Source organism: Gracilinanus agilis, chromosome 2 (genome assembly GCF_016433145.1).
Source record: "Gracilinanus agilis isolate LMUSP501 chromosome 2, AgileGrace, whole genome shotgun sequence".
NCBI classification, from domain to species: Eukaryota; Metazoa; Chordata; class Mammalia; order Didelphimorphia; family Didelphidae; genus Gracilinanus; species Gracilinanus agilis.
The window spans coordinates 141,727,977-141,743,297 of NC_058131.1; the positions used below are offsets into that span (position 1 = coordinate 141,727,977).

The 15,321-nt window shown below is 38.8% G+C and overlaps 1 protein-coding gene across 1 annotated transcript in view; it reads left to right on the forward strand.

Moving 5' to 3' along the window:
• The window catches only part of RIN2 (Ras and Rab interactor 2), a 249,154-nt gene that overhangs the window by 189,735 nt on the left and 44,098 nt on the right, over positions 1 to 15,321 (forward strand). The window contains exons 5-6 of the mRNA XM_044663428.1: positions 8,804 to 8,996; positions 14,171 to 14,282. Coding sequence (XP_044519363.1) covers positions 8,804 to 8,996; positions 14,171 to 14,282 — 305 coding nt within the window. The remainder of the gene's footprint in view (positions 1 to 8,803; positions 8,997 to 14,170; positions 14,283 to 15,321) is intronic.

A 15,321-nucleotide genomic window follows, 5' to 3' on the forward strand; every position in this document is an offset into this window, starting at 1 on the left:
TCCTAAAGGTTATAAGCCCAATAATATAATTTCTTCTGGTTCAAATGATATGGACATTTTAGTCACTTTATCTGCATGAGTCTAAATTGCTTTTCCAAATGGTTGTACCATTTTATAGCTCCACCAAAAATGTATTAGTGTATTTAATCTTCCACAACCCCACCAACATCAGCTGTTGACATTTTTTGTTATTGTTGCCAATTTACATGGTGCTTTGATTTGCATTTCTTTTATTATTAGTGATTTAGGTCATTTTTTCATATAATGTCCTAATACTTTGTAGTTCTTCTTTTGAGGGCTATGTGTTCATATCGTTTGACCATTAATCTATTGGGGAATGGCTATTAGTCTTATAGATTTAGTCATTATTTATATATGTCCTATATATATATAATATATACATATATATATATATTATTTATATATCCTGGAATCCAAACCCTTATCAGAGAAATTTCATTGAAAAATGTTTCCCCCATATGATGGCTTTGCTTTTTAACCTAGGTACATTAACATTGTCTGGGAGAAACTTTATAGTTTCAAGTAATCAAAGTCACCACATTCTACTTTCAAGGCTATTCTTGTCTGTGCTTGTGTTCTCTTCTGTGCATTTTAAATATTTGATGTTCCTCTTTTGGAATCACTTTTACTAAATAATCTTCTCATCCCAACCTTTCCAATTCCTATTTAAAAACAGATGGGGAAAAACTCTGTTAACAAATAATCATAGTTAAGCAAAAACAAATCAACATAATGGCCCTGTCCAAAAATGTTTATCTCTTCTACACCTTGAGTCCATTGTCTCTCCATCAGGAGACAGAGTGTGAGTAATTATGGATCACATGCTTCTTCATAGGTTCTCTGAAAACAGGGTTGGTCATTGCTTTAATCAGAATTTTGAAGTCTTCCAGAGTTTATTTTCTTTATACTATTGTAATTGTATAAATTTTTGTTCTAATTCTGGTTGTTTCACTCTGTTTCCATTCCTAATTCTCAGGATTCTCTGAAGTCGCCTTTTTCCTCATTTCTTACTGTGAGATCATTCTATTACATTCATATACTGCAATTTAGTCAACTATCCTCTATTGATGAATTAATCCCCCACCCCAGATTCAAGTTCTTTTTGCTATCTTTTAATCTTCCCATCACCCTTTTTTAAGGCCAAGAAATTCATTTTGCTTGTAATTGATCTTTTCTTGGCACTATCCTCCCTCATATATATTAGTTCTAGCATGTTCCCTAGAACTAATATATATGGACTTTTCATTTATCATTTCTTGAAATATAGTGTCCAGATTTCAAAAAAAAAATCTTGTTTTTCAGGGAGTTCAATGATGTCTTAAATTATCTCTTTTTAATCTATTTTCTCATTTAGTTACTTTTTCAACATCAGCTTATATTTCCTATTTTTCCATCTTTTGTTTTTGTTCTGGTATTTGTCTTGCTCCGTTTTTCCAAAGTATTTATGTAGTCTTTGTAGCAAATTCTTTTTTTCCCACTGAGTATGTGCCTATAGTTGGTATGGTGATACTCTTTCCAACCAATTTGGAGTGAAGGCATCTCTGGATCTATAGTAATTATAATAAAATGATTAGTGTTTTCATATCTCTCTGGTGTCTCAGGACAGATTGATAGTAATAATTTTTATTATTCTATCTAACATTTATATAGCACCTGCTTTGTTCCAGGTACTATGCTAAGCATGAGATATGTGCTATTAATCCCGTTTTGTAGATGAGGAACAAAAATTAAATGACTTGCACAGAGTCATACAGCTAGTAAATGTCTGAGGCTGTATTTGAAGTCAGGTCTTCCTGACTCTGGACCCAGTGCTCTATCCACTGCACCACTGAGCTGTGCTATGAAAAGTAGGGATCTCAGAACTCAAGGGCCTGCGCTGGCCTGACCTGAGTACTGTCGTTGCTCCAGGATACTTCAGGATCCTCACTGAAGGTTCGCATCCACCACAGTGCTTTCTCAGGAAGCCCTCCACTCCACACAGAGCTTTTCAAACCACCCATATTTCTAGCTTGTCTCTAATTGCATTGGAAAGCTTCTGACTTGTATGCTTGTTCAGGCTCTGGTCTTGCTGCTAACATCCTTTCTCATTGTCTGGGACCTTCTCACTGAAGTGCAGCGCTGGAGTAAAATAAATCCCTTACTGTATATTTCTCATCGGATGTCTTCGTCTGGTGTGATTTTGTTCATTGTTGAGAGCCTGATCTACTCCTTTCTCCATTCAGGCAGCTACCTTGGAGTGGATTCTTTTTTTTTTTTTTTTTTAACCCTTAAATTCTGTGTATTGGCTCCTAGGTGGAAGAGTGGTAAGGGTGGGCAATGGGGGGTCAAGTGACTTGCCCAGGGTCACACAGCTGGGAAGTGTCTGAGGCTGAATTTGAACCCAGGACCTCCTGTCTCTAGGCCTGACTCTCAATCCTCTGAGCTACCCAGCTGCCCCCTTGGAGTGGATTCTGATAGAAATTCAATCAGAGTTCTTCATACTGTCTGAAATGCTGACAACATCTAAGGTTCTTTCTGTAGAGATTCGGTAGAGACGGCACCGGACTTGGAGTCAAGAAGTCTTGAATTCCAATCCAGCCTCAGACTCTTACCATTTGATGCTAAGAGAGTCACTTAATCTTTGTTTGTCTCAATTTCCATAACTCTAAATAGGGATGATAGTAGTAGCATCTACCTTCCCAGGCTGTGGTAAGGATAAAATGAAATATTTGCAAAATACTTAGCACAATGTCTGACACTTAGTAGGCCCTATATAAAGGCCTTTTCTCCCCCTTCCTCTCCCTTCCGCTATCATATAAGGCATTATTTTTAGTTGCCATGTATTCAAAGACCAAAAATTTAAAGTTCTTGCCTGAAGGACCTTCCATTTCAAATGGAAATCTATGCTTCACATCCTAGCTATTTCCTAATTCTAGAAAAAACAACACCTTTGTAAAGCCTAAAGAATATATGGTTTAGGTTTGTATTCTAGTGCTATGCCATGGAAGGAACTGTGTTTGACTGAACTCTGTGACAACTGTAGACCAGCGAGCTTGCAAGGGCAGCTTCTGCAGGTTTACGTTGTAGAACGTAAGGAAAACCTTAATTGATAATATTGCAGGTCCTTTCTTTGGACCTGTCTTCAAAGAAGGAAAAAAGCAATTACTAAACACTGATTGCTCTTAAGTGCTGGGACTACACATATAGAAGAGAGAATAGTTCTTGCCCTCAGAGAGCTTATATTCTAATTGACATTAACTTTACAAATTGAGAAATGGTGGCTTAAAAGGATATTTTGGTTTGAAAAGTGTGTAGAAGGTGATTGTAAGCTCCTTTTGCCTCTTTTTATATCCTGCCCCCCCAAACGTTTTTTTTTTTGTTTGTTTTTTTTTTTGGCACATGTTGTTGTTGTCCAGTCATATCAAACTCTTCATGACCCCTTTTGGGGTTTTTCTGGCAAAGATATTGGAGCAATTTGTTGTTTTCTTCTTCAACTCATTTTACAGATGAGAAAACTAAGTCAAATGGGTTAAGTGACTTGTCCAGAGTCACACACCTAGTGAGGTCAGACAGAGTAGGCTCTTAATAAATTTTGTTATCTTCAGACATGTTCAATCATTTCAGTTGTCTCCGATTCTTCGTGACCTTTTTTAGGGTTTTCTTAGCAAATATACAAAGATAGTGGTTTACTATTTCATTTTCTAGCTCATTTTACAGATGAGGAAACTGAGGCAAGTAGGGTTAAGAGACTTGCCCAGAGTCATATAGCTAGTCATATCTCTTGCCAGGTTTCAACTCTGGAAGTTGAGGTTTCCTGACTCCAGGGCCTGCACTCAATCCCACTGCACCATAGGAGGTTCGTTAAACATAAAGCATGAATTTCCTGTACAACAAGCCTGGTCGTCTGGTCTTTGAAGACTTTTCCTTTCCCTTTACTCTCTGGTATCATGAAATCCCTCGGGTCCTTTCCCTTAAGAAGCCCTTTGCATTTCCAAACTGCATTCTTCTCTGAGCTCCAACTCTGACATTCCACAGGACTTCTACCATTTTATAGAAACCTCTTCCCCCTTGAAGCTGACTGTACCCCTAGACTACTTCCACCAATATCATGGAACCCCCAAGAAAAGCTCATCACCAGAAATCTCAGCATGGAGATTGCTTTAGCATTGATCTGTAGCCTCAATAGCCTCCCAAAGCATCCTTTTATTTAGAGGGCCACAAATTTCCAGCCAGCTCTTCATTTTTCACCAGCTTTTCTGCTTGGTTTTGATTTTATGAACCTCATTTCCCCTTCTTGGTGTCCCCCCCACCCCCCACCCCTCCTGGCTTTTTCTTCCTGCTTTTATTTTTATTCCCAGCTCTTAGCTCAGTGCCTAGCACATAGTAAAACCTTACTAAATGTTTATTGACTGACTGGCTAAACTGCTGTAATCAGGAGGATTTTTCTTATATCAAGCTGAGGTCTGCTTTCCAGGAGCTTCCTACTGTGGTTCTTGGTCTCAATTCTATGCCCCCAAGCATAAACCAAACAAATCTTAGCCCTATCTCATGAAAACTCTTCAAATACATGAAGACAGAGTTCTTCATGTCCATCCTAAATCTTTTATTTAGGCTAATACCCTCAGTTCTGGAAATTTGTCATAATTTCAAGTCTCTTCTCTATCCTAATAGCCCTCCTAAAAAAAAAAAAAAAAAAGGCTAGTGTATCCAGAATCCTACTATTGATGAAACTGTTTTCAACCATAAACACAATTTGACAACCACAAAAAATTCAGCAGTTATGATCCCCTTTTAAGAGAGCCTCAGGCCTTTTATTCTACTAATTCTGCTATATTTCCAAGATGATCTCTTGTCTTTTTGTAATGATTCTAAAGCTACAATGTCTATTTGCCAAGCACTTAGAAAACAGACAAATTATAAAATTAGGGTGTTGGAGTTTTTTGCGAGGGGGGGAAGTAATGTTTATTGATTTGCCATGTAGTGTATAAAATGCTAGACCTGGAGTCAAGAAAATAAAATCAGCAGGGGTAGCTAGGTAGCCCAGTGGATAAAGCGTCAGGTCTAGGTTCAGGAGGACCTGGGGTCAAATCTTTCCTCAGACACTTCCTAGAAGTCACTTAACCCCAGTTGTCTAATCCTTATCTTTCTTCTGCCTTAGAATCAATGATTCCAAGACAGAAAGTAAGAGTTTAAAAAAAAAAGCAATCAGGAATTTAAATCCTACCTCAAACACTATCTGTGTAACTCTGGATAAATTTCTTTACCTTTCTTGTTGCAGTTTCCTCATCTGTAAAGTGGAGATAATAGTATTTACCTCCCAGAGTGACCATGAGAGTAAAATAAAATAATAATTTACAAACCTTAAGTGGCCATAAAATACTATCATTATTAGCTATTATCATTTTTTTAAACCCTTACCTTCCATCTTGGAGTCAATACTGTGTATTGGCTCTAAGGCAGAAGAGTGGTAAGGGTGGGCAATGGGGGTCAAGTGACTTGCCCAGGGTCACACAGCTGGAAAGTGTCTGAGGCCAGATTTGAACCTAGGACCTCCCATCTCTAGGCCTGGTGCTCAATCCACTGAGCTACCCAGTTGCCCCCAGCTATTATCATTTAAAGCAGAAGATTTTTACTTCCTGGGGGGTGGACACACCCCTAGATTACAGTTCTTTAAAAAAAATAATAAAACCCTTAGCTTCCATCTTAGAATCAGTACTATATATTGGTTCCAAGGTAGAAGAGCAGTAAAAGCTAAGCATTAGAGGTTAAATGACTTGTCCAAGATCATTAGCTAGGAAGTACTTGAGGTCACATTTGAACCTAAGACCTAAGACCTCCCATCTCTAGGTGTGACTCTCAATCCACTGAGCTTCCTAGCTTCCCCTAACACAGCACTTCTTAGACTTTGAGTCCCACTGAAGTCTAATAAAGGGTAAATTCTATGCAAGGAGAAATTCAAGACTGGCTCCAAATGATAACATTTTCCACATCTCAAAGAAAAAGCAATCAACAGGAGTTGAAAATTGTCAAGAATTCTCATTCCTTCTGGCAGTCTGCTGCAGAACGGTAGTGGTTCTGGCTCCAAAGAACTGAGTCTTCAAAGGAAGAAGTTTTGACTTGGGATGGGATAAGCAGTGATTTTTCAGCAACTGAAATTCACTATAAACACAAATAACCAGATAAAATGATCTTACCGAACATATATGAAAAATGCTGCTGAGGAAATGGTGTGTAAATTGAGAGTTATGAGATGTGAGAAATGAAAGGGTGTGATATTTCTGAGCACAACTCCACCCAAAAGGAGTGGGAGGGGAAGCAGAGGGAACTAACCCCAAATGCAACATTTGGCAGATTATGAAAGAGCCATGATCATTTTAACCCCCAAACCCCACTGCCTTAACATTTTGACTTTGAAATGATCAAAAAAATATCCCTTGTCTCTTTCCAAGTTTTTTTCTCTTTCTCTTAGTTTTCAGCATGCTCTCTGGGCAACTGATTTGGGTCTTTAGGTGTGAGACCCAAATCTAAGTGGCAACTTCATTTCTCTTTTATAAATAGGAGTCTGGCCATGGGATCACAAATCTAGAGTTAGAAGATATTTCAGAGGTCACGTAGTTCAAACCCTTTACCCCACTCTCCTCATTTTACAGATGAGGAAAATTAGGTCTAACAAAATTAGGTAACTTGCCTAAGGTCACACTGATAGTAAGTACCAGAAAAAGCTTTGAACCCAGATCCTGTGACTCCAAAGCACTGTACCATGTAGTTGTATTTTTTTATTTTGTTTTGTTTTTTGCAATTGGATGCAAAAAATATTTTTTAAGAGTTTGTTAAAAATTTGAGTTTCAAGTTCTCCTCCCTCCTTCTCCATGAGATGATAAACAATTTTACGTAGGTTATACATGTGCAATTATGCAAAAAAAAATTCCACATTAGTCATGTTGTGGAAAAAAAGCACATACCAAAAAAAAAAAAGCGCAAAAAATAGTATGCTACAGTCTACTTTTAGACTCCATTAGTTCTTTCTCTCAAAGTGGGATAGCTTTTTTCATCATACTATGTATTTCTTTTTTTCCCCCCTTAATCCTTACCTTCTATCTTAGAATCCCTGTTAAGTATCAGTTCCAAGGCAGAAGAATGGTAAGGGTTAGGCATTTGGGCTTAAGTGACTTGCCCAGGATCATACAGCTAGGAAGTATCTGAGGCTAGATTTCAACCCAGTACCTCCTATCCATTGCACCACCTTCCTGCCCTTTCATACTATGGCACATCCTATGATTTCAGTTTTTGAAAGTGTCAGATCCTTTTTTTTTTTTTAATAACTCTTGCCTTCTGCCTAAAAATCAATTCTGTGTATTGGTTCCATGGCAGAAGAATGGTAAGGGCTGGGAAATGGGGGTTAAGTGACTTGCCCAGGGTCACACAGCTAGGAAGTGTCTGAGGCCAGATAAGTCCTTTTTTTTTTAAAAAAAACAATGATTTGTCCCCAAATTGTCCCCAAAAGAGAGGCCATATACAGGAATAACCATAAAGGTCTTACCTCTGTAAATGACTAAGTTAACCCTTCAAGTTGAACCAATCATGTTGGTCTTATGGCATATAATTAATTATATGAGCAGCTTAAAGTTAAGCCTGAAGTTCCTTTTTCTTTTTTAAACCCTTACCTTCCATCTTGGAGTCAATACGCAGAAGAGTGGTAAGGGCTAGGCAATGGGGGGTCAAGTGACTTGCCCAGGGTCACACAGATGGGAAGTGTCTGAGGCCAGATTTGAATCCAGGACCTCCTGTCTCTAGGCCTGGCTCTCAATCCACTGAGCTACCCAGCTGCCCCGTGAAGTTCCATTTTTTTTAAATTGAGAGGCTAAGTTAATCATGGGAGCCAGCAGAGCCTAACAGATATTAATGGCTTCTAAGACAAATAGATGTTCAAATGAACAAATGCAAAATAATGTACGAGGAGCAAAAGTTGAAGATGATGAAATACTCTAATTCGAGAGATATTATAGATTTGACATTTCCTTCAAGAAGAGATATAAATGGGATATGGATGAATAGTATGATTGGATCTTCAATACTCCCCCTTCCTCACACCTACCATGCTTTTTTGTTTCATTAAAGCAAGTCCAGGATAATATTCATACAGCTAAAACCAGTGGCATATCCGGCATAGCCAGCCCTTTCCCTCTAAAATATGCCAAAGACAACATGTGAGAATGTATGTGTATGTGGCCTTTGTTTAAAAAAATTAGATTCCCTAAATTGATAGTTTTACTAGTTTAAATAGTATAGTATTGCAGAACACTTCATTAGCTCCATATAACTAAGATAATAGTTCATATTTAATTAGAGCTATAGGATTTGCAACTAAGTGGCACAATGGATAGAGCACTGAGCTTGGAATCACAAACACCTAAGTTCAAATCATCAGACGTTTACTAGCTGTAGGACCTTGGGTAAGTCAGTGTCTCCACATATATCAAATGGGAACAATAATAGCACCCTCCCTTCCAGGGTTATCAAAAGAATCAAGTGATATAATATTTGTAAAGTGCTCAGCACAGTGCCTGGCACATAAGGGACATAAAAACTAACATTAGGAAGATAATTTGGCAGCATTTGGTAGAAGATGAATTGAGAGGAGAGGGACTGGAATCAGAATGAAAATAGACTCTCCTCTAGGGTCTTTTCCTACTCTGAGATTCTATCATTGAGATTACAAGGAAGAATTTTCGATTGGGGAAATATATATATATATATATATCTCACAACTCTTTAAACACCCGTTTTTCCCTCTTCCTTCTAGTACAGTGAAACACTTGGATGATGTCTGCCCTGAAAAAAAGGAATTAAAAAGCTACCCCCGGGATTCTGGCTACGACAGCCTCTCCAACAGACTCAGCATATTGGATCGCCTTCTGCATACTCATCCCATATGGCTACAGCTCAGTTTAAGTGATGAAGAAGTAGCAGGAATACTTCAATCCCAGCCGCCAGGGGTAAGCAACAAAACTTTGACAGAATTTATCATCTAGGTTGCTGACCAAAAGGGGCTGACCCAGTGCCTTTTATATATGTGAAGGATCTGTGATTTCACAAGGAGCGATGGGGAACTCCAGCACTGGCATAGAGATCACTTTTAAATCAGTAACTTCAAATCGCAATCGCTACATAAACTCAGAGAAGATGTGACTTGCCTGTAATCATATAGCTAATGAGCTCCTGGAGTAGGATTTGAATCAAGGTCTTCTCGACTCCCAAGTCCAACACTTTATTTGTCATTTATTTGTAATTATAATACAATTAAAATTATAATTTATTTGTAATACCACACTGCTTTAAACCTTGTATGTAGTAGTCACTTAATAAATGTTTGTTCCCCTGAAAGTTCTCTCATATATTTTGATCACAGAGTCCAAAGCCAGTGGTTAGAATGCAGAATCTGGAGTCAGGAAGACCCAAGATTAAATTTAGCCTCAGATACTTAGCAGCTTTGTGATCCTGGACAAGTCACTTTACCTCTGTCTGCCTCAATTTCCTCAACTATAAAATGGAGATGATAATAACATTTACCTCCTAGAGTTGTTTCGAGAATCAAAAGAGATAAAATTCAAAAAGCAATTAGCACAGTCCCAAGCACATAGTAGGTGCTTAATAAATGCCTGCTACCCCCCACTTTCCTTAGTGCAGGACCTGAGTGTCTAACAGCTTGGATTTGGAGTTTCCCTGTTGCTGTTCCTTTTTTCCTTCTGGCATGAGACTGACAATGCCTGTCAGGTCCCCAGTTTAGGGGTGGAGAGTTTTTGGAGATTATAATCCTTCCTCATTAAGCCCCTGTCTCTTCGTGACTTGTGGTGCCAAGAATGATGTAGGGATCACGCTGCATTTTACCATTCATAACAGGACGCAGTATCCAGTCCTGCTAGATTAATTTATTGCTTAAAGGCAATATTGTGGTTTTCCCATTCTGTCTTGCAATGAAAGCAGATCTTGCCCTGTCATACATCTATATCAGTAATAGAAAATGGATGGCATTTGAAAAGATACAAAACAATTAGTTATCCTAGTTGATTTATTCTTTGAAGGAAATAATCCTGTGTAGCAGATGATGTTGTGGGCTTCCAGTTGGAATATTCTATTTCTTATAAAAAATGTGGGTATCTACACTTGCCTACACATTCAATGCTTCTGTGTTGTATTCCTGCAAACTCAAATGGTTTTTGCCTAGTTGTCCCTCCCTTCCCCTCTCCTACAGCAGGTATGCACTCCGGCTGAGACTCGTATGAGTAGCATCCCTGGCAAAAACGTGACTCTTCTGTCGATCCATCTGACAAGACAGCTTCCTCCCACCTTTAGCATGGTCCTCACCATTGACACCATTGATGTGAGCTGAAATGAAGGCAGAGGAAATATGTTACAGAAATGGCCAGAGAATGGAGGCAGGCCAAGGGATACATTTCATAGCAAAAGGAAGTGAATGATAGAGAGGGAAAAGATGGTTGAGAAAAGAACTCAGTTTAATATTTATTAAGCAATGCAAGGCATTGTGACAGATGGCAAGAGTGAGACAGTCCCTTCCCTCAAGATCATATATTTTGACAAGGGAATCTTTTTTGTACGTCTAGAACAATTAAAGGTAATTTCAAGAGACAAAGAAAATTAATAATGTGAGAAGCTGAAGATCATGAAAGACTTTACGTAGGAGGGGACAGACAAGGGGAGACACCTATGCAAAGGCACGGGCAGGGTAGGTCAGTGAGAATCAGCTTGCGAAAGGCTTGCCGTGCCAGACTGAGGATTTAAATTTCTCCCCGAGGTAGGCTCTGAAGCTTTCTGAATAGGAGAATAACATGATCAGATTCCATGTTTTAGGTATTTCAATTTGGCAGACATATAAAGATGCAGAAAATGATAAAAAGGCAGATCATGGTGACCTGTTCTAGTTCATGGGAAAAGTTGTCAACATTCATTGTCTCTGAGTATCCAAACAGTACCACCCTCCTTCCACAGAAGCCTTTCTCTAAAACTCGGAGAAAACCAATTCTTCCCCTCCCCAAAGTGCCCAGAATAGTGCAGGGCCCTCAAAAAGCTCATGGAACTGAAGGCTGAAAAGTATTTCCATTACCACACATATGTAGAATAATAATGACTCTGATGGATGCAGTATATTAAGGTTGACAAAGCTTTGTCTCATTTGATCCACACAACCAAAGGGTGAGGTAGGTTCTATAATTACTCCTATTTTACAGATGAGAAAACAGAGGCTAAGAGAGGGTAAGCTCAGGATTACACAGTGTCAGACAGGATTTGAACTTCCTGATTCCAAATCCAATACTCTATCTTTTATGCCAATGCATACATAAAGGTTATAAAGGTTTGCAAAGTCCTTTCTGGGTTATCTCGTTATAAGCCTACCCTGCTTGCAGCCCTGGCTGGTAGAGATGTGGAACAAGCAGTGATTTAGTTGGGAGGGGAGCCAAGGGGGACAGGTATGTCCATCCAGAACCGGCAGGGAAGAAGCCGTGGCTGAGGTGTGACTTGGCCTCGGAGACAAAAGCTGCCAGGCTGGCTTGGCAGGTGAGGGATAGCAAATAAGACCTTTTTCAATTTCACAATTATGCCTTATTCTTTAGGTGTGTCTGGGAGACACCAGAGCTAGGTGAAACTGAATGGGTGGGGTGGCGAGGAGAAATGAGCATGCAGTTCTGATGTTTAAATAGAGGAAAACAGGAGGGAAAACTTTTTCTACTTTTTAAGGTATTTTGCCTTTTGATCAAGTCTTCTGTATGTCTGATGGCACCCCTCCTGGCTCGGAATTTTCAGAAGGGAGAGCAGTACACACCTTTAGACACCTTAAGGATAATGCACTGTGATCCCTGATCACAGATGGGACTGCTTCTGAGGAGTTCCATGAGCTTCTTGTGAAGCCACTGCTCTTTAGCCACCATCTAGTAAGCTAACTCTCTTCTAGAGACATCTGAAGGGCACAGTGGGTAGAGCCCTAGATCTGCCCTCAAGAAGACCCAAGTTCAGATGCTCACCAGCCATGTACCTCTGGGCAAGTCACTTAACCTCTGCCTGCCTGTTTTCTTATCTGTAAACTGGGGAACATAATTATCCGTATCTCCCAGGGCTATGTGTGAGAATCAAATGAGATAATATTTGTGAAGGGCTTTGCAGATCCTAAGGAGAGATAGAAATGGACATTATTATGATCAATCCCTGAAATTCATTTGCTAAATAGTGCCCTTTCATGTCCTTCTCCAGTGAAATAATCAATATCTTGAATGTAGGAGGTGCTTAATAATGTTTATTGAATTGAAATGAAATTAACTAAAGGATTCTACACTAGAAACCTCTTTCCTGCCACATCTGAGGGAAGAGAGAATTCTTTTTCTCCTTTGCGGCCCAATGGCTATTTTCCACTACTTTTTTTGAGTCTACTCTATATCACATCCATCTTTCCTAGAGGAAGACCCCACAATGACCTTGGGAGATATTCATGCACAGAAATCTGCCTCCCAGTAAATGACCCTCTACTCTTCTCTTAAATGGTATTCATCAAAAGTAGAATTCAACCTTGCTTATAGATATAGGGGGAAATGAAATCCCCCCCAACTTCTTTTCAAGATATTATTGTCTTCATTTTTACTAAGAGAAAAATTAAGGCTATTAAAGCCTGTGATCATTTCATTTGTCCAAAGTCACACAGCTAGTAAGTGGCAGAAATGGCTAGAACTCTCATCTGACTCTAGTGCAGTGGTTCCCAAATATTTTTGGCCTGCCACCCCCTTTCCAGAAAATTTATTACTTAGCCCCCTAGAAATGAATTTTTTTTAAATTTTAATAGCAATTAATAGGAAAGATAAATGCACCTGTGGCCATCACCGCTTTCCTGGATCACTGCAGCACCCACCAGGGGGCGGTAGCACCCACTTTGGGAATCACTGCTCTAGTGCAAGCATTCTCATTAATACTGTACCATTTCACTCCCTGACAACTGGCCACTTTTTTAAAAAATTCATACCTTCTGTCTTAATATCAATTCTTTTTAAATTTTCAAAAAAAATTTGTTTTTTTTTTAAACCCTTACCTCCTGACTTAGAATCAATACAGTGTATTGTTTCCAAGGCAGAAGAGTGGTAAGGGCTAGATAATGGGAGTTAAGTGACTTGCCCAAGGTCACACAGCTAGGAAGTGTATGAGGCCAAATTTGAACCTAGGACATTCCATCTCTAGGCCTAACTCTCAATCCACAGAGCCACCCAGCTGCCCCCTTAATATCAATTCTAATACAGAAGAGTGGTAGGCAATTGAGGTTAAGTGACTTGCTTAGGATCATACATCCAGAAAGTATCCACAGCCAGATTTGAAGCCAGCTTCTCCCAGCCTGGCTCTCTAGCTGCCCTGAACACTTATTGTTTGAAGAATAACAAAGGCATCAGTAATTCAAGTTAGAGCGAGGTTTTTTGTAAATAATGAAAGTTTTCAGAATATTGGGGAAATGGAGGGGAAAGTAGCTACATGCAGAGGAAGAGACAAAAGATCAGAACACATGAAATGTGGAAAAAAGACAGAGACCAAAAGGAGTTAGGGATTGTGAGAGAATGATTGTCTAAAGATCAGAATTTAAAGTTGTAGTTTTCAAAACAAATATGTGTCTAAAAAGAGAACTTTGGCTAATGTTAGATAATATTTTGGTTTTTTCAAGAGAAGTTGGTACATCTTTATTTTTATCTTTTTTTGGTCCAGACCTGTGAATTCATTGGTATGGGGAATTTAGAGTTTGGAAATTTCCGTAATGTATAGTCTCGAGGTTTCCTGGATCACGGAGAAGTTAAATTACTTTTGCCTGGTCCCAGAGTTTACATATCAGAAATCAGACTTGAAATACACCCACCCCCATTAGAAAATTATTGTGGGGAAAACAAACAAAAACCAAAGTAAATCTTTCCTCTGCAACTTGCTTCCTCTTGGCTAAATTACTTACCTCTGGTACTTAGTCTATTCAACTATAAAGTGATGAGTTTGGAATAGAATTCTTCAAAAGCTCATCCATAAGGAGCATTTTTAGCCTCTCACAGGAAAATTGCACTGAAGCAAGTCACACACCATATGACTTCTGAAGTATTTTTAAGTGACAAACCTTTTTTTTTTTCCTCCTCACAACTAGATCTTCCTGGTTCGAAAATCTTCTAAAATGCAAAAGAAAGTGCTCTCACTTCGTCTGCCCAGCGAATTTGGGTCATATCTCAAGGAGTTTGCAATAAAGGAAAGCACATATAGTAAGTAGTTGGTGTAAATTTTCGTTATCAGTTATATGAACTCTATCACTGTTTTAGAGGCTTCCCTAATGTTTTTAGGGGAGACTGAATTGTGATTAAAGCATGGGACCTTAGAGTGATCAAATATTCCTAGATCTGCCACTGGTTCACCACATGGCTATCATGATATTTAACTTCTTTGTGATGTAAGGTGGGAGGGAGGTGCACATATGTTCTTTTCTGTCTATGACCCTCTATTCCTCTATTAAAGACTCATCAAAAGTAGAATTCAGCTCTTGGAAGTCTAGAGGGAAATTAACTCTTTTGTAATTCTGTTTCTTTTCTACTTGTTGCTTATCTGGTATGTGAAGCCTCAATGTGGATCGGCTTCACAAAAAGTCCAAAATAAATAAAATAAAATAAAAATAATAAAAATAAAAAATAAAAAGTCTAAATAAAATAAAGAGGGAATAAATAGTTCTGTCAGCCTGCCCAACACCAAAAAGGGGAGGCAAGATAGACCAGAGGACCAAAGAGGATTCATTTGAACTGAAATCATGTGTAAAGTTAGCAACCAGGTTCTAGTTCTGTACTCTTCCTGGGGACTTAATTTAGTCCTATGGGTGTTAGAAACTCAGATTCTAAAGCTTGACATGATATTTAATCATTTGACCCCACTTCTACCCTTTTAAAGAAATAGATATAAAGAAATAGAAGGGTTTTTTCTTTTTTTAAAATGGATTATGTTTTGTTATCTTTTTTTATATCATATTACATTCTTGCACTGCTCACACTTACCCTAGAGAACCATTCCTTTTACAAACCCTTTTTTTTTTTAAATCCTTACCTTCCGTCTTGGAGTCAATACTGTTTATTGGCTCCAAAGCAGAAGAGTGGTAAGGGCTAGGCAATGGGGGTCAAGTGACTTGCCCAGGGTCACACAGCTGGGAAGTGTTTGTGGTCAGATTTGAACCCAAGACCTCCCATCTCTGGGCCTGTCTCTCAATCCACTGAGTTACCCAGCTGCCCCCTACAAACACTTTTTGAAAAAGAGGAAGAG